The sequence below is a fragment of the Pipistrellus hanaki genome (assembly GCF_964339955.1).
Source record: "Pipistrellus hanaki genome assembly, chromosome: 1".
NCBI classification, from domain to species: Eukaryota; Metazoa; Chordata; class Mammalia; order Chiroptera; family Vespertilionidae; genus Pipistrellus; species Pipistrellus hanaki.
The window spans coordinates 183,256,467-183,279,441 of NC_140503.1; the positions used below are offsets into that span (position 1 = coordinate 183,256,467).

General features: G+C 35.3%; 1 protein-coding gene across 1 annotated transcript in view; it reads left to right on the plus strand.

Annotated features, from left to right (window-relative positions):
• Positions 1–22,975, plus strand: part of NFXL1 (nuclear transcription factor, X-box binding like 1) — a 43,474-nt gene that overhangs the window by 5,715 nt on the left and 14,784 nt on the right. The window contains exons 4-17 of the mRNA XM_084899901.1: positions 1,757–1,866; positions 3,809–3,939; positions 5,309–5,487; positions 5,720–5,881; positions 5,969–6,069; positions 7,004–7,118; positions 8,003–8,127; positions 9,084–9,206; positions 13,474–13,564; positions 15,954–16,074; positions 16,305–16,464; positions 17,416–17,507; positions 21,262–21,283; positions 21,956–22,096. Coding sequence (XP_084756027.1) covers positions 1,757–1,866; positions 3,809–3,939; positions 5,309–5,487; positions 5,720–5,881; positions 5,969–6,069; positions 7,004–7,118; positions 8,003–8,127; positions 9,084–9,206; positions 13,474–13,564; positions 15,954–16,074; positions 16,305–16,464; positions 17,416–17,507; positions 21,262–21,283; positions 21,956–22,096 — 1,673 coding nt within the window. The remainder of the gene's footprint in view (positions 1–1,756; positions 1,867–3,808; positions 3,940–5,308; positions 5,488–5,719; positions 5,882–5,968; positions 6,070–7,003; positions 7,119–8,002; positions 8,128–9,083; positions 9,207–13,473; positions 13,565–15,953; positions 16,075–16,304; positions 16,465–17,415; positions 17,508–21,261; positions 21,284–21,955; positions 22,097–22,975) is intronic.

The following is a 22,975-nucleotide window of genomic DNA, read 5'->3' on the forward strand; positions in this document are numbered from 1 at the left end:
CAGGATGATGATTTTAAAATGCATAGCTTTAAATGTCATGTTATCCACCATGACATTTTGGGCAGTATACTGTATTGTTGCAGCCAAACTTTAATACAGTTTTTAAAGAAATCTTACAAGTATAAGGTTAGAATTTATTTTGTTAAAGCCTATTTCATTTTGTTCTCATTCTGTGTTAGCTGTTAAATAAGATGGAATTTAAAATGTTAACATTTGTTAAAGCCAGCTATGAGAAAAGCAAAATAAGCACATAGAATATTGGTATTAAGTCAGCTTCTAAGGATACAATTGTATTTAAAATTTTAAAATACGTAACCTAATATTTTAAAGTTTGGGATTGTTTTTATGTATATTTTGTTTAATACCCTAAATTATATTTATATTCTGTAGAGCATGTTATTGTAAATGCTGTGTTTCCTTAGATGATCTTAGAAAGTAAAGAATTACCCAAGAAACCTGTTTATTTAATTTTTCTTTTTGGTAACTTAAATTTTGATTTGAACCATTTTATTGCCATAATTTCTGTACTTATGATAGTTTATATTATTATTCAGTCAATCTCTATTGAACAATATTGTACTAAAGTTATGTAGGTTTATTTCTCGTACACTAATGTGACTCAGATCACTGCCTTTTTGGTCTCGTGTGCTTTGGTTAAATTTTCTGCCTTTCACATTGTTTTTACCTGTTATTTCTTGGACCTTCCTGTGGTTATCCCTTGCTGCAGCATAAGTGATGAAGGGGGCTCATAGTGGTTAAGAGTCAGACTGAAATTATTGTTCTGTGCTTTAGTTTTCTTATCTATAGAATGAAGATAAAAGTAGCTAATTTAAACCTATTGAAATACTAATAGTGCAGTACCTGGCAAATAAATACTCAATAATTGCTTAAGAAAATAATAGTTTTTTTTATAAGAAGTTCATGCTCCCTTTTTAAGCAGAAAATGTCACCTACACTAATAAAAGATAAACATGCAAATTGACCGTCCACCCGCTACACCTACCAGCCAATCAGAAGTGAGTATGCAAATTAATCCACCAAAGCTGGCAGTTAATTTGCATACCCAGACACTGAGCGAAGACTGAAGACACTGTAGAAGGTAGCCAAGTGCTGCAGAAAGGAATGAAGCAGCAGAGAAGGGAGCAAGGCAGCAGACACCGGAGGGAGGGAGGCAGCGGAGAAGGTAGCAGGAAGCCCTGTTCTTGCAGGAATTGGTCCGAGGAAGTCCTATTCTTGTAGGAATCTTCTGGCAACGGTCCTCTAGTTATATAATAATGACCTCAGGATATTTTTATTCAATAAGTTTTTATTAAAAAACAATGCTGTGTGTCACACACCCATACATGTACACACACATACACACACGTGCTTATATTTAGGCTAATGGCTCTGTTGAGCTTTGACATTCATTTTCTTTCACTTTGCTTTGATGTGCTTTCTCTTGTTACTTGACATCTTGCTGCTCTTGTCTATGGCTCTGCCCCTACCAAATTTGGTAAGCACTGTAACAACAATAAAAGCAAGGATGCTCTGAGAGGGCCAAGATACTGGTTTGAATCACATATGTAAGACTTAATGCATGCATTTTATGACCTTTTGGCAGCTTGCTGGTTGGTTTTTAAACTTATGATTTTAAGCTATATTTTGAGCAGTTGATACTGCTAGACAGTTCTCACGTACTATATAGTGCTATTAGCGAGTTTGTGTTATTTTCATATGTTGCTTAACATGAAGTTTTCAATTTTTAAATTTTAAGATGGAGATGTACGTGAATTAGAGCGAACGAGACAGTATTTAAATGAAGCTTTTCAAGCAGGGGCTATGACATGCTTAATTTGTATTGCTTCAGTGAAGAGAAACCAGGCAGTAAGTTATTCTCATCTGTATTATTGGGTCTCCCCCAAATACCTTACATTGCATTTACAATACTTAATCATTTATTATGTTTTTGCTTATTTTTGTTTAAAAAATGCTTCATTTGAGAATTTTATTGACCTTTATTTTATAAATCTGTAATTTAAAAAAACTACCTCTAAATGAGCAACCAATATATTTAGCACTATTAATATAGTTGAAGCAAGTATCTTCAGTTTTCATGTTCATGTCATGTTTTTAATATCTTTGAACTTTAGAGATTCTCACAAATACTGAAATGTTCAAATGGACTGTATTTCATTACTTTTAGCAGGTTGGAAAAAAGATGCTTTCAAGGAAGTAGAACCTAGGAGTGACCATGGTTTATTAGTGAGCTTTTCTTATGTTGAAGCCATGGTGGAAAGTGACTGCTGTCATTGGGAAGAGATGGATTCAGACATAACTTATGTAGTACTTAGGGTTGAGATGGCCTATGGTGAAGTTACATATATGTAAATTTAAAAAGGTGTTAATGGAGCAATTAAGGGGAAGTGATGACTGACTATGATAGACTCACCCTTTAGACCTCAGATTAATCCACTGCTATTACAACAGTACTAGAGGCCCGGTAAGCTCTCAGTTTTGTAGATCTTGATTTAACAAACGTTAGATTTAGTAGACAAAATTTCCAGTTGCATGTCATGTGAAAATTAACACCCTGTTAATTTTTAAGTGTTTTTAACCAAGATTTGCTTATAATTAACAGGTTACTTTTTTGTTATTAATTCACTGTTATTTTTAACAAATTTTAGCAAATAGGCCATATGTTGGACAAAACTCTAGTAATTTTTCCAACATAAATATTACATACCTACAACTCTAGTCTACATATTTAAATCCAGGAGTCATCGCTTATCAACAGCGTTTGGCGAATGATTAGCATATGATCACACCAGGGCAGTAACTGGGTCTATTGTCCCATGGTGTGGTTTTCTGCAGCAGTTTAAAGTGCTGGCCCTTGTTCCCACATGTGCTAAGCCGCTCCCCAGTTGTGTGCATTTGTTTACTCACGGTGACTGGTGAATGCACACGTTTACTAGATCTATTCAGTATAAATTTAAAATTACTGTAAAGCATATAGAAAACTCTGTGAAATTAAACTTTCCATACATACTTAATTTTAATTACACAAGCATGTTTACATAAGTAAAAACAGATTAATTTGTCAATTTTTAACGTACGCATTCAGAAAACCTACTTTATTATATAATGGACTTTTGGCTTTAAAGGATATCCCCTTGCCTGAATTAGTTCATTATTTTGAGGCTTTATTGTAAATATTAAAAGAAAAGGTTATGAAATTACATATCGGTATGGCATGACTCCTTTTAAAAAATATGAAACACATTTTTAAAAATATTAGAGATGGGGGGAAGGAGATATATGTATTATTTTCAACAATAAAGATTTAAAAAAATTAAAATTAATAAAAAGTATTAGAGTCTGACCAGAATGTTAGCAGTAGTTTTTTCTAGCTGAATGAATCTGATGGTTAATGATATTTTTCTTTAAAGAACATTGCTTCTGTTATTCTGGAAGGAAAAATTATATAATACATTTTTTTTAAAAATTGATTTTTAGAGAGAGAAGAATAGAGAGAGAGGGAAGAGAGAGAGAGGAACATCGATTGGTTGCTTCTCATATGCACCCCAACCAGGGATCAAACCCAAAGCCTTGCTATATAAGCCCTGACCGGGAATTGAACCTTTGACTTTTCTGTGCATGGGACGATGCTTAATAAACTTAAGACATACCAGCCAGGGCAAAATTATTTTTCTTAATCCTTAGTTTGCTCTTGAAAATAATTTACTATGGTGCTTATTTTAAAGTATTATGTAATTATCAAAGAAAAAGATCATTGCATATGTGTTAATATCTGATACTTTTGTCTTAGGTTTGGAGTTGTTCAGGATGTTTCTGTATATTTCACATGCCCTGTATCCAGAAGTGGGCTAAAGACAGCCAGTTTCTGGTATCTTCTTTGACAGATGACGATTTTGGAAGGAGAGATTATCCCTGGCCTTGGTAATTTTTCTAACTTTGGAATATCAAGTTGTAAAATAAAGGAAAATGTGGCTCATAAGTTGCTTTATTGGCAGTCTTATGAAGATATGGGGCTTGGTAATGGCTTTTATTTCCCACTAATTAAACATTATTCAGACTTTATTTTTCCCCTGCAAAATGTTCTTTTCTATAAGACTGGAATTCTTCATGATTCTGGTACTTCCTTCCTGGTGTTCATATTAGTATACATTAATATCACATTGTATAAAACTGTCATCTAACATATTTTGATCATAAGCTTTTCAATTTTATCCCCCAAATCTCTAAAAACTATAGGTGTATATTACTCAATATTATTATTATTTTTCTACATTTATTTTATATGATTTATTCATGATTTGATCTTGAACTTCTGTAATATTTCCAGAAAGAGTTGGGGAATACAAATTTGATAAATCTGCTAAATAAAGACAATAAAAATTTTACTCACACTGGCAACCAAAAGGGTAGATTTACTGTCAAGGTAATGATGCAGAAATTTCAGGGACTCTGTGTGGTCACATAAATAATCACTTTTGTAACTAATTTTATATTTGTAATTTTCAGTTCTTTCTCTTAACAAAGGCCCCTAGATTATATAAGATTCAGGATTTAGAAAATCTGAATCCGCATTAGACCTCTTGTTACCATAGCTGATATACAAGATTGAGCAAAAGTAGGTTTGCCATTGTTCGTATGGAAAATAATGTACTAATAATTAATGCAAGAAAAAACTGTGTTTCGCATATTTGTAATTGTAAACTATTTTTGCCCCACCCTGTATTTATAAAGTTGTGATAGAATGTAGTTTTTAAAAACATTTCAGGTATAATAGTTACTTTGTAAAAGTAATTCTCAGTCCTTTGTGAGAGATTGTATTCCCATGTTACCAATGAGGATATTAAAGTTAGTTGAAAAAAAAATGTGTTCAGATTTCTCTTACTCTTACATGGCAAAGCAAGGATCTAGCTATTTATGTTGTTTTATACATTAGCAACTTGCCACCTGTGGTTATTTAAATTTTTAAAAATTACCAAAACTCTGTTCCTTGCACAGTTGTATGCATTAACCACATTTCAAGTGCTCACTGGCCATATATGTTTAATAATTACTGTATTGGACTTGGCAGGTATAGAACTGTCCTATTATCTCAGGAAATTATATTGGATAAAGCTGTCCTAGATGGCTGAAATTTATTTTAGTAAAAATCTTATTTTTCACTAATATAAAAATGAAGCAGAGTGTCTTACATAAAGCTAATTGAGTATACCATATTGCTAAGTATATGTATATTCCTGCCTCTTGTATCACTTTTTAAAATGAAGTTAACTTTTGTAATTCTTCTTTGTAGTCCAAAATGTAGGTTTGAGTACAAACGATCTGACACACCTAGTAGGTACTATTGCTATTGTGGAAAAGTTGAAGATCCACCTTTAGATCCGTGGCTTGTGCCTCATTCATGTGGCCAAGTATGTGAGAGAGAATTTAAACCTCCTTGTGGCCATAAATGTTTGCTCCTCTGTCATCCAGGTACGTTATATATTATATTTACAATTGTTTGGGGGTGGTTATTTCTTCTTACGTTGAGGCAAAAAAAAATTGTGAAAGTTGAATTAAGAACTTAAGTTTACAGAATTAAATATTGAAAGGGGATACCTTTTAAAGTATAAGTAAGAAAAGCTTTAGAAATCAATAATAGGTATGGGAATCGGAAGTTATCTTTGACCTCTGATTTTTTTTCTCCCCTTTTATTGGATTCTAGGGCCCTGCCCTCCTTGTCCAAAGATGGTCACAACTACTTGTTACTGTAAGAAAGCAAAACCCATCCCTCGTAGGTGCAGTACCAAGGAATGGTCCTGTCAGCAGGCATGCGGGCGGAAGTTGCTTTGTGGACAACATAAATGTGAAAATCCTTGTCATGCAGGTGAAAGACCATACCTTTTAGTTAAAGTGCAAGCAGTCTCTATTGCTTTTATAACGTATCAGTGCTGATTTATAATTGTGATTTTAGGAAGTTGTCCGCCCTGTCCAAGAGTTAGTAGGCAAAAGTGTGTCTGTGGCAAACAAGTAACTGAAAGAAGCTGTGCAAGTCCACTGTGGCACTGTGATCAAGTGAGTGTACATGCATTTGGAGGGCGTGGGTGTTAAAGAATATGGAAAACATAATCAGAAATGATAATCGGGGTTTAGCTCATTTGATTTAGTTGGATAAAATGAAAGGAGGAATAGTACCTTAAATTAATTATATTCACATTTTAGGAAACTTTTCCAGTTTAATATTGTAATTTTTTTTCAAAAAACTAATAGTTGAATTTTAGATTCAGTACATATATATGCTCTCTTTCTTGCTAGCTCTTTCTCCCTTTCTTTAAACTACACCCCTCCTCACTTCTTGAGTTAATCCAATTGAGGAAGTAGAATTGATTTTACAGGTTGTTTTTCCTAGAATTGGCATGGTTTTAGTACCATTTGGAAATCTTTGGTGGATGGCCCTATGAAGTTGTGTATACTTTTTCCCCCTGTATTATATTTTAAAAATATCCTCTTTGGTGCATAGAAATGTGTGTATAAGATGTATATGTATGTATGTGTATATACTGTATATGTGTATGTATGTGTTGTATTTATGTATTTACTAGAGGCCCGATGCACAAAATTCATGTACGAGTAGGCCTTCCTTCCCCTGGCTGCTGGCACCAGCTTCCCTCTGGCACCCGGCCTGGGGCTCCGGGACCCAGGACCCAGACTTCCCTCACAGAGGAAGGCCCTGCCCACCGCTGCGCCCGCTGCTCAGTCCCGGCCTCGGCCCTGGCAGCTCCGGCTTTGTCTGGAAGGTTGTCCGGAAGGACATCCAGTCTAATTAGCATATTACGCTTTTATTATTATAGATATATGATACCTAAGTGAGAAAAACAAATTATGAGGAATATAAAAAAGTTGCTTGTGATTGAAAAATGGGTTATGTACAAAGAAAAAATGGATTATGTAAATACAAAGTCTTTTTTGTTAGCTTTTAAGTTTTTCACTAGTGCTTATTTTATTTTAGGTATGTGGGAAAACCTTGCCATGTGGTAATCATACATGTGAGCAAATTTGTCATGTTGGTGCTTGTGGAGAATGCCCTCGATCTGGGAAAAGATTCTGTCCATGTCAGAAGTCAAGTAAGACTATTCTTATACCTTTAATGGGATATTATTTTTTATGCTAACTAGAGTACTTTCCTCATTAGATTTCTCTGAATTCATAATGTAGTTTCAATAATTATACACATTTAATGTTAGATTTCTGTACATTTGGATGAGAAGACAGTATAACATGTTTAACCTCAGACTTTGGAATCAGGCATATCTGGGTTCAAATCCCACCTTCACAAACTCTGATTTTCTCAAGTTAAATGGAGACATTGATGGTACCTTCTTTGTAAGACGTTTGTGAGAATTAAATGATAAAATGCTCATAAAACAGTGTAATGCCTACCATATAAAGGAAACCTAATCATTACAGGCTGTTGTCATTATTGTGTATTGGGCTATAAGTGAATTTAATTTCGGTTGCTTTGAGTTAAATGCATGAAGGGCTGTAGACTCTGTACCAATGCCAGCACACATGCTCATAAGATTATTGCCAGTACTTGTCATGTTTATGTAGAAGGTGAGTTTCATTATGTTTTTGAATCTACTTCTTTTCTTTTATCCGGTGAGGTTAAGGGCAAATTGTTTTTGTAATTATATTGTGGAATTCTTCATAGAGGTTATATGACATTATTTCTTCAGATAAGTACTTCTGAAATAGCTCATAATTGTGCTTCTTGAAGTAATTTGTCATATGTCAAATTTTGTTTAATTTTACATTAACTTCACAAATAATAGGGGTTATTTTTATTAAAGTTAACTTTTCCAATAGTTACATAGACGCAAAACTTCATAGTCTGAAAGGGCTGTCATTCTTCAGGGAGTCAAAAGAACAAGGCATGTTGTTAGTGCTTCATAATAATGTATGTTACTATTAACATTGATTTTTTTTTTGCTTGTTTGTTTGCTTTTAGAGTTTTCTTTGCCTTGTACAGAAGATGTACCAACTTGTGGAGATAGCTGTGACAAATTGCTTGAATGTGGAGTCCATAGATGTTCACAGCGTTGTCACCGAGGTCCTTGTGAAACATGTAGACAAGTTAGTCATCTCCTATAATAATTACTTTTAAGAGCTCTCTATTTTGTCACATGGGATTGTTCTGTAATTGTTTTCCGTTACTTAGTTTTATAAATACATATGTGATGACCTGAATGAGTTTAGTGATCTAATGTGTATCGTGAAGAAGCATGAGAGTGTGCCACCAATCAAGTCCAAAAATCACCTTTTGTTTGATTTTGCTTGGTTCAAGTTTGAACTTTGCATTTTTATGGTCCAGAGTGAGGTTATTCGTTCCCAGTAGACATTCAAAGCAATGATGAATTAGGCTTAGTGATGAATATATACACACACACACACACACACACACACACACACACACACGTCACCTTGGATATGACCATACTACCAAGTCAACAAATTAGCTTACAAGATAATCCAATTTTCTTGCTTTACTGAAATAAGATGTGGAGACATCATGGTATAACCACATATAAGTGATTTTAATATTTATTTAGTATTAAATTCCTACTAAGTTTAATAATGAAAATTCATATGAAGTCTTTTTTGGAACAAAGTAAGATACAATTATTTTAGGAAATTCTGCTTTAGTTTTGGTAAAGTCTTCCTTTCATTCACGTTTGCTCTTAAAGTTTTCCTCTTTCATTTTTTCAAAAAAATTTTTTGTGTGTGTGTGTGTGTGTATTACTGCTTTTAGAGAGTAAGTGAGAGGCAGAGAGAGAGATAGAAACATCAGTGATGAGAGAGAATCATGATCGGCTGCCTCCTGCAGCCCACACTGGGGATCAAGCCCAAAACCTAGGTGTGTACCCTGACTGGGAATCAAACTGTCACCTCCTGGTTCATAGGTTGACGCTCAGCCACTGAGCCACACTGACTGGGTTCCTTCATTTTTTAGTAATTATAAAAATGGGCAAGGTGAAAAAAAATTATGTTAACAAAAGTTAGTTTTAATAGCATTTATTTGATTCTTACAGGAAGTAGAAAAGCAATGTCGCTGTGGAAAGCATACAAAACGAATGCCATGTCATAAACCTTATCTCTGTGAAACTAAGTGTGTTAAGATGCGTGACTGTCAGAAGCATCAGTGTAGGAGAAAGGTATGTGTAATAACCTGGGGACATTGCTTTAAAAATTCTTTTGAATTTTTCCTCTGTAGGCCTATGTAAGCACCACCTTGACATTCTATGCTTCTCATATGAAATATTAATACATATTCTAGATTAATCCTAATGGTTTATATAAGTGGGAAATCTTACCAAGATTTTAAAAAATATATTTTTATTGATTTTTACAGAGAGGAAGAGAGAGGGATAGAGAGTTAGAAACACCTATGAGAGAAACATTGATCAGCTGCCTCTTACACACCCCACACAGAGGATGTGCCCGAAACCAAGGTACATGCCCTTGACTGGAATCGAACCTGGGACCCTTCAGTCTGCAGGCCCACGCTCTATCCACTGAGCCAAACCGGTTTTTGGCTTTATCAAGATTTTTAAATGAAAGAGACTTTTTTAATCTCGTGCATAATTTTCTCAGCTTGTTTCTTAAGTCACTTTTGTTCCCTGACTTTAAAATATCAGCAATGTTAAGAGTGATAGTTCATTTGCTGGCTTAATCTTTATTGTTTAACTCTTATTTACAGACACTTGGTTCAGTCTGTGGTCAACTGGATTATTTTATTGAGTTTGTAGATTTGCAGTTTTTTTTTTGGAGGGTCCTCTTTATTATTATGAATTATCCCTCTATCTCTGATAAGATTCCTATTGAAATATAGTGATTTCAACTATCTTTTGCTTAGTGTTAGCATAGTAAATCTTTTTCATTCTTTTTTAACCTATTCATACTTTACGTATAAAGTAGTTTTCTCTTGGACAGCACTTAGATATTGTATTATCCTAGCAGAATAATCTTTATCATTTAATTGGGGTTAGATCACTTACATTTAATGTGATCTTTAATATGGTTGGATTTAAATGCCATTTTACTATTTTTTATTTGCCTATCTGTTCTTGATTCCTTTTCTCTTTTTCTAATTTCTATTTTATTGAGTGTTGCTCTTCAATAATTCTATTTTTATCCTTTATTTGACTCTTATACATTTTATTCCCATGTGTTTTATAAACCCCAAATAATGATATTTTTATTTTTGCTCTAACTCGTCAGATATCTTTTAAAGAGATTGAAAAAGTAAGAAAAAGTCTTATTATTGAAAAAGTCTTTTATAATTTACTAGAGGCCCAATGCATGAAATTCATACAGGGGGCTTGGCCCTCACAGCCATGGTGGCTTACCTCTGCCTTTGCAGCCCCAGCTTCATCCGAAAGGTGGTCTGGAAGGACATCCAGAAGGACATTCAGAAGGTTATTCAGCTGTCCGGTCTAATTAGCATGTTACGCTTTTATTATTATAGATTGTCAGACTCATTATTTTTTATGTTTTTCAGTTTTTTTCTATTAACTTAGGTTTCTGTCTGCTTTCATTTTCTATCTGAAGGACTTCCTTTAACATTTTTTGTAGTGCTGGTCATTATTTCTTTCAATTTTTGTAAAAGATCTTTAGCTTTTATAAAATATCATTAGTTTGTGAAAAATACTTTTACTGTGGAATTCTAGTTTGACATTTTTTTCTGCATTTTTTAAGATGTTGCTCCACTGTCTTTTAGTTTGCATTTTCCCAACAGAGGGTGTGTGCTGTGATTATGTTTGTTTCTCTGTTTGCAATATATCTTTTTTTTCCTTTGGCTATTTAAATTTTTTTTTCTCCTCATTACCAGTTTTTAGCAATTTGTGGTATTCCTTGGTATAGCTTTCTTCATGTTTCTTTAATCTTTTGTTGTTGTTGAATTTCTCAGATCTGTGGGTTTATATGTTAATCAATTTTTTGAAATTTTCAGTTTTTATTTCTTCAAATGTTTTCCCCTTACCCATTGCCTTCCTAGACTGCATTATGTAATATGCTTTTATTGAAGTCTCACAACTCACTGATGCTCCATTTATTAATTTTAGTTTTTAAAATTTGTGTTTTAGTTTATAGGGATTTGTCTTCAAGTTCCTTAATTTTTGCTTTTTCTAATCCATTTTTTTTTTTTTTTTAAATCAAATCCTATGTTTATTCATCTCAGGTATTATAGTTTTTCATTTCTGAGAGTTGGGTTTGGGTCTTTTCTCTATCTTCCATGTCTGTCACATACTTTGTCTGATTTCCTTGTTGCTTAAGACAGGAGTATAAATCCTGTCATTGTTTATTCCACCTTGGTCAGAAACAGAAGTGTCTAAAAAGCTTATTCAACTCATGGACCACAAAATTTCTTTTCACACCCTGCTACTAGCAAAGTGATAGACACATAATCTTAGTAAATATTTGTCTGATTGAGTGAACTATTTTGACTTTTAATGGCTTTTCAATAAAGTATATTTTGTTTTGTTCTATTTTTAAATTATTTTTTAAAATATATTTTATTGATTTTTTTTTTTAAAGAGAGGAAGGTAGAGGGGTAGAGAGTTAAAAACATCAATGAGAGAGAAACATCAATCAGCTGTACATGCCCTTGACAGGAATCAAACCTGGGACTCTTCAGTCCGCAGGCCGACACTCGATCCACTGAGCCAAACCAGTTAGGGCTTGAGCTATTTTTATATACTGAAACTTGTTCTTAAAGTAGGTTTCAACCATAAGTTTCTTTAAGATAATTATAGTCTTCATTTCTCTCCAAAATTTGGATAGATGAGAAGTCAAGGAGGGAATTAGAATAGCAAGGTGGACTGTAAGTAGTTGGCCTTTTGTTCATGAATGAAAATTGGGACAAGTCATAGACGGGTATATTTCTTACAAACAGATTGGAAATCAGGAAAGTTATAAAAATTAGAAGCAAATAGCCTAATCTCATTTTTTTCTCCATTAGTTAATCTCTGATTTCATGACTTAAAAATAACTGCTAAACCAGTGGTCAGCAAACTGCAGGTCGAGAGCCACATGATGCTCTTTGGCCCCTTGAGTGTGACTCTTCCACAAAATAGCACTATTTTGAAGAAGTGGTGTTAGAAGTTTAAGTTTAAAAAATTTGGCTCTCAAAAGAAATTTCAATCATTGTACTGTTGATATTTGGCTCTGTTGACTAATGAGTTTGCTGACCACTGTGCTAAACTAATCTATACATTTAACTGGCATTATTTTAACTAAATTTTTAAAATAATCAGATCAATTGTTTGCCTGAATTGACTATAAGATTTGACCAGATCTATTACTTTGGTTAATGCTGTCAGTCTCTACATAGATAAGTAGAAATGAAATTATGAGAATGTTTTAAGAATAATGAACTGAAATGCAAGGAAATTTAGCTTGATTTTAGTAAATTAGAATATTCTCTACTTAAACTTACAAGTTCTTAATATGGCATGTCTACTTATCAGAAGAATGTTAATATTTTTGATTACTTTTATTCTTATACTAGAGGCCCGGTGCATGAAAATTCTTTAAAAAAAAAAAATATTTTATTGATTTTTTACAGAGAGGAAGAGAGAGAGATAGAGAGCTAGAAACGTCGATGAGAGAGAAACCTCGACCAGCTGCCTCTTGCACACCCCCTACCGGGGATGTGCCCGCAACCATGGTACATGCCCTTGACCGGAATCGAACCCAGGACCTTTCAGTCCACAGACCGATGCTCTGCCACTGAGCCAAACCGGTTTCGGCGCATGAAAATTCTTGCACTGAAGTGGGAGGTCTGGCCTTTTCCCTCTCACAATCTGGGTGCCCTCAGGTGCGGGAGGCGCCTGGGTGATCAGGGGAAGATGACGCCCCATCACACCTCCGCTGCTGCCACTGTTGGCAGTGCAAGCCTTGGCTGGCCCTGGTTACCTGAGCCTCCGGCAGCTCTGGGCGTCTGGGCAGCCACCATCCGAGGCTTGCCTGCCCCTTGGGCTGGCCGTGGGGGGCTGTAGGGCTGTGGGGACTGGGGGACTCTGGAGGCAGGTGCGCAGAGCGCCCAGGCCTGCCTGAGGGTGGACCCGGCCTTGCTGCTTGGCTGCCACCCTGGCGAGGCTGAGGGGACTGGGCGCCACCATCTTGTGGCTGTGGGCACTGCCATCTTTGAGGGTGGGGCAGTCACTTATCATATTCCCTCCTTATTGGCTGTGGGCACCACCATCTTTGAGGATGGAGCAGTCAATTAGCATATTGGCTGTGGGTGCCACCATCTTTACGGCAGCATGAGGGTCAATTAGCATATTCCCTCTTTATCAGATAGGATTGAAAAGAGGTACAGTGTTTTTTGCTTTCCACAAGTTCTGTGAATATCTAGTAATGACATTTATATTATGCATGCTTTTCAGCTGACCTGTTATTTATATATTGCTTTCTCTTCAGTGTTGTCCTGGAAACTGTACACCTTGTGATCAAAATTGTGGACGGACTTTAGGTTGTAGAAACCATAAGTGTCCATCTATCTGCCACAGAGGTAAAATTTAACAGTAGTTGTATTTTATTGTTGTATTTACATAGTGTTTTTTAGGTTAATAGAGAGCTTTCACATTTATTACCTTAGTTTGTCCTCTTAATAACTTTGAGAAGGTAGGGCAGTTGCCAAGATCATGATTTTATGGATAAGGAGATTAAAGTTAAGAGGGTTCAGTGACATATGTACACAGAAATACCTAGTAACCAATATAGCGAAGATTTAAACCCATGTCTTCTGTATATAAAAGCTTTGTTATTTTATAACACCATGTTGTTTCCTTCCTTCCAATCTTCCCCACAGAAATTTTGAATTAATAAATATGTTCTTAAGTTTTTCAGTTTTACTTTGAATTTTAGACGTTTTTCTGGAAATAAGTTTAGTAAGGAATTGAATACATCTTAAGCCAGTAGTTCTCAAACTTTTTCATCTCAAGACCTCTTTACACTCTTTTGGGACCCAAAGAGCTTTTGTGAATGTGGATTTTACCTATTGATATTTATTATATTTTAAATTGAAATAAAATGTAATAATACTTATTATTTTATTTAAAAATAGCAATAAAGCCCCACTACTTCTTAATATAGTAACATTTTTTTGGTGAAAAATAACTTTTCTGAAAAAAATTTAGTGAGAATGGTATTTTTTACATTTTTGCAAATGTCTTTAATGTCTAATTTAATAGGAGATGGCTGGAATTACAGACCTGATTTGCATTCAATCTCTTTTGATATCACTTGTCATATAGCTTCTGGAAAGCTCTATGTCTGCATGTGAGATCTTGAAGGAGTCTCAGGGATGCCTAAGTTATTAGACATTAAAAACTGAGTTAACTTTACCCATTTGGTATGTCAGTATGAAATGGAATTTACTAAATTATGGTATAAGGTAGTGGTAAGAGCATGGACTAAGGGTAAGAAGTCTGGACTTAGGGTTCAAGTCTGGATTCTGCTGCTTAGGGGCTTTATGACCTGGGACAAACTATTGTTTTCCTTTGTGTTTATGTGCATGTTAGATATTTTAGTTAATGTCTTAATCCTCTCAGAGATCTTACAAAGCATATGGCACTATTGTTGTCTAACATAATAAGGAAACTGTCCAAGAGACTATAGGCCCAAGGTCATAAAACTAGTTGTAGGGTCAGGATGTGAATTCAGACTTTAATGATATTTCCATTATGTCACACTTGAGGCCCTGTGCACGAAATTCGTGCACTGGGAGGGCTGGGGTGGAGGGGAGGAGGGGTAGTCCTTCAGCCTGGCCTGTGCCCTCTAGAGTCCAGGAGTCCTGGGAGGATGTCTGACTGATGGCTTAGTGGGCCTAAGCCATCAGTCGGACATCCTTAGCATTGCCATGGAGGCGGGAGAGGCGCCCGCCACTGCTGCTGTGTGTGCCAGCCAGGAGCCTATGGGATTACACTGATCACCAGGGGGCAGCTCCTGCATTGAGCGTCTGCCCCTGGTGGTCAGTGCACATCATAATGACAAGTCATTCAACTATTTGGTCATTTGCATATTAGCCTTTTATTATGTAGGATTGCCTCCCTATTAGGAAAAGTGACAGATTCCATTAACCCTAAAAAGGATCTTATTTCCTTTATAGTCATATTACGTCACTAACTCAAATTTAAATTCCATTAACATTCTTTGCATTAATCATTAATTTATTCAAGTTTTTTGCCTTGTCTGCTCAGTACCAGGCACTGGGATTACATGAGTGAACGATATTAAGAAACGTCTGCTCTTATGGAACTTTTTTTTTTTTTAACTCTCCCTCAGAATACAAATAACTAATCAAATTCATATAGAATATCAGTGTTGCCACGTATAGAAAGGAAATGAGAGTAAAATTAAAATGGTGACAGTGGGAATGGTATACCCTATTTTATATAGCGTGATCAGGGGATGACTCTGAGAGGACGACATTTGAGAGAAGACCTGAGAAGTACGAGATCAAGCCCCGTGGCAATAGGGGAGGGTAATGTTCTGGCAAGAAAAGAGCGATTGCAGGAGCCCTGAGACAGGAGCACTTGAAGGAACTGCAGAGAGCATGGGAGAGGTGCTCAGAGGGACAGATGGTCGGAGATCAGGTCAGAGAGATGGTGCGATAAAGATAGCTGGGGACAGGAGAATATGTATAGGGTCTTGTAGGCTATTTTTAAAATACTGGCCTTAAGTAGAAAAATCTGACTAGTCGAATGGCCATTAAAGAAATTGGATCTGCAGTTTAAAATTTTCTTACCAAGAAAATATCAGTCCTACTTGGTTTTTACCTATATATTTTTTTGAAATCCTCACCCAAGGACATGTTTTTATTGATGTTTTCATTGATCGTACTATTGATGGGCATTTGGGTAGTTAAGTAAATTTTAACTTTCAGCCCCTTTTTTCAGGGAGTTGCTATCCTTGCCCAGAAACTGTAGATGTGAAGTGCAGTTGCGGTAATACAAAGGTGACAGTACCCTGTGGCCGAGAACGTACCACAAGACCACCCAAGTGCAAAGAGCTATGCAGGTTGGTATGAAGCTCTGCACAAACTTATATTTGTGTCTTACCAATTTAAATTTATATTGATTTTTAACATTGTTAATATTTTCAGTTTTGCTTTAATGTATTTAAATACTAATTATTCACAGTATATTCTTATTCTGTATAGAATCACAAGATATATAAACAGATGATTGCACTTTAAATATAATTCTTCAACGATCAGAATAATTTAAAAGTTGTACTTTATGATTTAGTCGCCCACCAACTTGCCATCATACAAGTCAAGAAAAACATCGCTGTCACTTTGGCTCTTGTCCTCCATGTCATCAACCTTGCCAAAAAGTGTTGGAAAAATGTGGTCACTTGTGTCCTGTTCCATGTCATGATCAAGCATTAATAAAGCAAACTGGCAGGGTAAGGAAACAATATTCTGACGAGACAGTGAATTGCTGTGGGTCATATTTTCTGAATTTTTCTTAGTCATTCAACAAGCAGTAAATAAGTACTTATTTGGTATTGAGCACTGTGATAGGAGCTGGGGTATAAAGTAACCAAGACTTGAACTTTTGTTTTAAGAAGTATACAGTGTAGAAAAGGAGACCAATAAACAAATATTTGCAAATAAAGTGTGATAGTCATTTTGTCTTCAAGATAGAGATAAATTAGGCAGTTTTTCTTCACATATGTTGTTTAGGCTTATAGGTATCTTTTAGTTTTCTCAAAAATTCACTCACATTTTTAATATATTTATTGAGTTCTTACTATGTAAGTATTCTTCTCGGTGCTAGGAAGACAACAGTGAGCAAAATAATGGAGATTACATTCAGCTGGTGGAAAGTAGAGTTTACAGTTCTGTTTCTCATTCTCCCTTTGGCCTATGACTGTAGTTGACAAACTTCGGCTCACGAGCCACATGCGGCTCTTTGGCCCCTTGAGTGTGGCTCTTCCACAAAATGCCACGGCCTGGGAGAGTCTATTTTGAACAAGTGGTGTTAGAAGAAGTTTAAGTTTAAAAAATTTGGCTCTCAAAAGAAATTTCAATTGTTGTACTGTTGATATTTGGCTCTGCTGACTAATGAGTTTGCCGACCACTGGCCTATGAGAAGTGAAGAGGCTAAACTACCAATGTTCTGGCATTAAAATTCTGGAGTCTGCCTCAGTTTTTAATATCAAATGTTTTTGGAGAGGAACAAGCTGATAGAATGCAGATGGAATGGAATATTTCAGTAAACACCATTTGTTGATTTTTTTGAAAAGTATTCAACCTGTTTGAGTGGAGGATACATGGTAAATTTTCTAAGATTCTTTGAATGGCCATGTGGTTTTATCCCTCTGACGTAAAATTGTTATGCATTTTACTCGTAGCACCAGCCTACAGGCCCTTGGGAACAATCTTCAGAGCCAGCATTTATTCAGGCTGCTTTACCTTGTCCTCCATGTCAAGTTCCTATTCCTATGTAAGTATTAAAATTTTACTTTAAAAAATACCTTTGACAGCCAGGACCGGTTTGGCTCAGTGGATAGAGCGTCGGCCTGTGGACTGAAAGGTCCTGGGTTCGATTCTGGTCAAGGGCATGTACCTTGGTTGCGGGCACATCCTCAGTAGGGGGTGTGCAAGAGGCAGCTGGTCGATGATTCTCTCTCATCTATGTTTCTAACTCTCTATCCCTCTCTCTTCCTCTCTGTGAAAAATCAATAAAATATATTAAAAAAAAAATACCTTTGACATAGTTCAAAGTGTATCTTAAAATATATATATATATATATATATATATATATATATATATATATATATATATATTTTTTTTTTTTTTTATTGATTTCAGAGAGGAAGGGATAGGGAGAGAGAAACATTAATGATGAGAGAGCATTATTGATCAACTGCATCCCACATACCCCACCCAGGGGATCGAGCACACAACCCAGGCATGTGCCTGACCAAGAAATCGAACCAAGACCTCATGGTTCATAGGTCGACGCCTCAACCACTGAGCCATGCCGGCCAGGCTCAAAGTATATCCTAAGTTACCTTTTCCCATATTCTTTGTTCAATTCATCATTTTAGGCCTAGCCTATAAGCTAGTTCTCTGTCATTAGCTTCATTCTTGTCCAAATGCATTTTGCTTACTGCTTAAAAACTTCCTCTAGATTTCTTATTTGAGTTTACCACTAGCTAGTGTTCGATGCCCTTCTTAGCTTTTATAGCAACTGTGCTTACAATTACAATAATATATCCAGTTTTCCTGACTGATTCCCATACTAGTCTGTAAGCTTCTTGAGGACAAAGGGAAACCGGGTTTTATGTAAGATAAAGGAGAGTGTTTGAGGGAAATACTGAAAATGAAAGGAAGTGTCTTGGATTGGCTAGCAAATGACCCGACTGAGCCAACCAAATCTGGGGTAATAGAGAATCCTGGAATAATTCATACTTCCAACAGAGGTTATGGAATATAGGGGAAAAGGAAGCACAGAACTATGAACCAACATACAATTACAAAAGGGGCTGTTGTTTACAATTGAAGTTTCAAGTAGAATATTCATGTGTCTGTGTATTGGTATTTTAAAGAGAGGGTTCTTGTTTTCTGTACTTTTCATAGCTCTCACTCCTGTTTTGTCCTTGCCCAACTTTCCTTTCAGTTTGAATAGCATGTAGTATATTTTTATGTATTGGTTGGGTAATCAGGTTGGGAGGCAGAATTTTAATTGGGAGCTATTGTTACTATAATAATAGGGTGATTTTAGTCAGTAGATTTATTGGAGGGGCGAGGTATAGTTAGCAAAGAGATTCTTTATGTACATATTCAACTAGCAATTATTAGAGACTATTCTTTTATTGAGGACTTGTATTTATTTCATGAGGGACCAAGTTGTCTATAATATCTCTTACTAGATTTGAGTTATTAGTGATTATCAATAGCCTAAATTTTTCCTTTTGGGGAAACAGAAGAAGAGATGCTGATATTTTGATTCTTAGGCACTAAAATTGACATATCGTAGTCAATTACCTTTGAATTCCTTAATCTGTTTTATAGGAAGACTATTTAACATACATGCTATACAGAATCATTTCACTGCCCTAAACATGCCCTATATCATGTTTATCCCTTGCCTCCCACCCCTTGAATGTCTAGGAAACCACTGTTTTTTTTATTGTCTTTGTAGTTTTGACTTTTCTGGAAGTCATATAGTTGGAATCATACTATATGTAGTCTTTTGAGACTGGCTTTTTTTACTTAGAAATATGCATTTAAGGTTCTTCCAGGTCTTTTCATGGCTTCATAGCTCATTTCTTTTTATCACTGAATATTATTCTACTAGAAACTCAATGCATGAAGATTCATGCTAGAATGAGCTTTCTTTTCCCTGGCTGCCGGCACCACCTTTCCACTCCAGCTCAGCCCCTTTCCCCTCAGGCCCTGGAGCCCCCTCTTTCCGCTCCAGCCCTGCCTTCCCACACTGCCCAGAGGCCCTGAGAGTCTGGGGGTGGAGCAGAATGCAAGCATCCTGCCCCATCACTAGGTGCCTGTGTATGCAAATCAACCACCATCTTTGTTGTGTTAATTTGCATATTACTCCTGGTTGTCTGGTGGCATAGCAGAGGTACGGTCAATTTAAATGTTTGTCTATTATTAGGTAAGATTTTATGGATGTACCACCGTTTCTCTCTTCACCTGGTGAAGGCCATTTTTGTTGCTTTTAAGTTTTAGAAATTATTAATAAAGTTGCTTTAAACGTTTATGTGTAGTTTTTTGAATGGCCATAAGCTTTCAACTCATTTGGGAAAATATTTAGGAGTGCAATTGCTGCCTCATATGGTAAGCATATGTTTATTCTGTAAGATATTGCTAAACTTTATCACTTTGCATTCGCACCAGCAATGAATGAGAGCACCCGTTGCTCTATATCCTTGCTAGACTGGTATAGTCAGTGTTTTGAGTTTTAGCCATTCTGATAGATGTGCTGTAGTATCTAATTTTAATTAGCAGTCCTCTAATGACATAGGATGTTGAGCATCTCTTTTCATGTGCTTATTTGCCATCTGTATGTCTTTTATTATTTGTCTGTTCTCTGTTCATTCAAATTTTGTTCACTTTTTAAATAGGTGTTTGCTTTCTTATTGTTGAGTTTTAAGAGTTCTTTTATATTTTGGATACAAGTATATGTTTTCCAAGTATATCTTTACCAAGTATATGTTTTCCAAGTATTTTTCCCAGCCTGTGGCTTGTCTTTTCATTTAATACTTTTAAATGTTTATAGAGAAGATGTTTTAGGTTTAATGAAGTCCATCCAACATTACCATTTTCTTTTATGGATCATGGTTTTGATATTATATCTAAAAAGTCATGACCAAACTCAAAGTCACCTAGATTTACTCCTGTTTTATAGTTTCACATTTCACATTTAGGTATATTACCCATGTTGAGTTAACTACTGTGAAAGGTATAAGGTCTGTCTGGATTTTTTTCTGTTCCAGCACCAACCATTTGTTGAAAAGACTACCCTTCCTCCATTCAGTTGCCTTTCTCTTTTGTCAAAGATCAGTTCACCATATTTGTGTGGGTGTATTCTGGGACTCTCTGTTCTGTTCCAGTATCTATTCAATATTTGTCTATTCTTTCACTAAATACCCTCTGCTTTGATCACTGTAGCTTTCTATAAGTCTTGAAGTTAGATAGTGTCAGTCCTTTGACATCATTGTTCTTCAGTACTGGGTTACCTATTCGGGGTCCTTTGTCTTTTCATATAGAGCTTAGAATCACTGTGTTGATATCCACAAAATAACATGGGTTGACTCTGCATAGAGTAGGGAAGAAGCAATATCTTAACAATATTGCACTTTCCTATCAATGAACATGGGATATATCTCCATTTATTTAGATCTATGATTTCTTTCATGAGTAATTTTCCTCATATGGATCTTGTATATATTTTGTTAGTTTTATACCTAAGTATTTCTCTTTTTGTGTGTGCTAATATAAATGGTGGTATGTTTCATGTTTTTAATTCCCAGTTGTTCATTGCTGTTTTATAGGAAAGCAATTAGCTTTTGTATATTAACTTTGTGTCCTGCGGTGTTTCTATAATTACTTATTTCTTTATGTGTTTATTTTTTACTCTTAATAAAACAAATAATAGAATTAGCATCTTTGCTTTAGGTGTTCTTTTGAAGAATTTGTAATGTTTTTATTTCATTTTATTTTTTTCTTGCAGGCAGTGTCTTGGAAAGCATGAGGTGAGTTAATAGGTACAAGTTTTGTTTGTTTTTAATATATTTTTATTGATTTTAGAGAGGAAAGGAAAGGGAGAGAAAGAGAAACATCACTGATGAGAGAGAATCATTGATTGGCTGTCTCCTGCATGCCCCCTACTGGGGATTGAGCCTGCAACCCCTGCATGTGCCCTTGACCAGAATTGAACCTGGGACCCTCGGGTTCAATCCACTGAGCAAAATCAGCTAGAGCTAGGCACAAGTTTTAAGTAAAACTTGTCATCTGTATTTTCCTATACTAGGATTATTAGAAATAATGAAGTCTAAGTATTGTTATTTCAGTGTTTTAAAGGCAACAGTTTGTCTACTAATTTTAAAAATACAGGGTGTGGCAAAATACTATAAAGCTACTTTTGCCACACCCTGTATACGTGTTCTTATTTGCAAATTAGTTTATGAATATGTATTTACTACAGAATCATATTGCATTTCCCTTTTAGGAATATTTTGCTTCTTAGCATTCATTTTTTGCATATTTTTTGGATAGATTACTTTGGTTTTGATAATTATCATTAGTGAAAATGTTTCAAACCTTTGAGAAACTTGATAACAGAGTTAGTTGTTTGGGAAACATGGGCCTTGGAGGTGTGTGTGTTTGTGTGTATGTGTTGTGCTGATTTTCTTTTTTTTTTTAAGGTGAGTCCACTCCCGTGCCATGCTGTAGGACCCTACTCCTGTAAGAGAGTTTGTGGACGAACCTTAGATTGTCAGAATCATATGTGTATGAAAGAATGCCACGAAGTAACTGAAACTGAAGCCTGCATTGGCAAAAATAAGGTAATGTCCTTAAGTTGAATGTGTAAACACTTACATATCTCTGAATTTGGTTTCAAATATTTTTAAAACCTGACACATGAAGTATGATGCTCATAATTTTAATAAATTCCCAAACTTAAGTTGGAAGTAAAGTAAATAGCATCACAGATGCGTGCGTGTGTGTGTGTGTGTGTGTGTGTGTGTGTGTGTGTGTGTGAAATTCAGTAAAAGCATTTTACAAGCCTATGAAAAATTGACTCTCAAAATTGCTCTTTTATAAAGAAAAACAAATAGAGCCAATTAACTTTTAAATGATATTAAATTTTATTTTTTTAAAGTAATTCATGTTTTTTCTTGGGCTTTCATTTTATAGGGAATCATAATAGCAAGTGTGCTTAAAGAGGAATAAGTAAAAAGTTTTAAGTTTCATACTTACTAAGTGACATTAAATGAACAAATGTTTAAATTATTCATATGAATTGTGTTATTGAAAATTTCAGTTGCATTGTTAGGTTTTTTGGTCTTTCTTTTGGCAATTGTAATGTATGACAGCATAAATATCCATAGCATCATTCTTGCTCATATGTAGACATAGATGTAAATGAGTTATGATTTCCTCATTAGCCCATGCGTTGGTCCTCAATAAAAATGTAGTCATGATAAAATGAAAGAGTATTGGAATTATTAAATCAAGCTAATAAATAACTTTAATTATTTAAAACTACCTTAAGGTATAGCTGCTATAAGGCATTCCTCCTTGAGGTTTTCAGAACATCAAATGAGTCAGAAAAAATTTGTTTTTAAGAGCTAATATGACAGTGATTGGAGAATTCTCTTGACTATTGCTTCCTGGGCAGTGGATGTGGCAAATTATAAGATATTTTGGGTTAACTTTGCAAT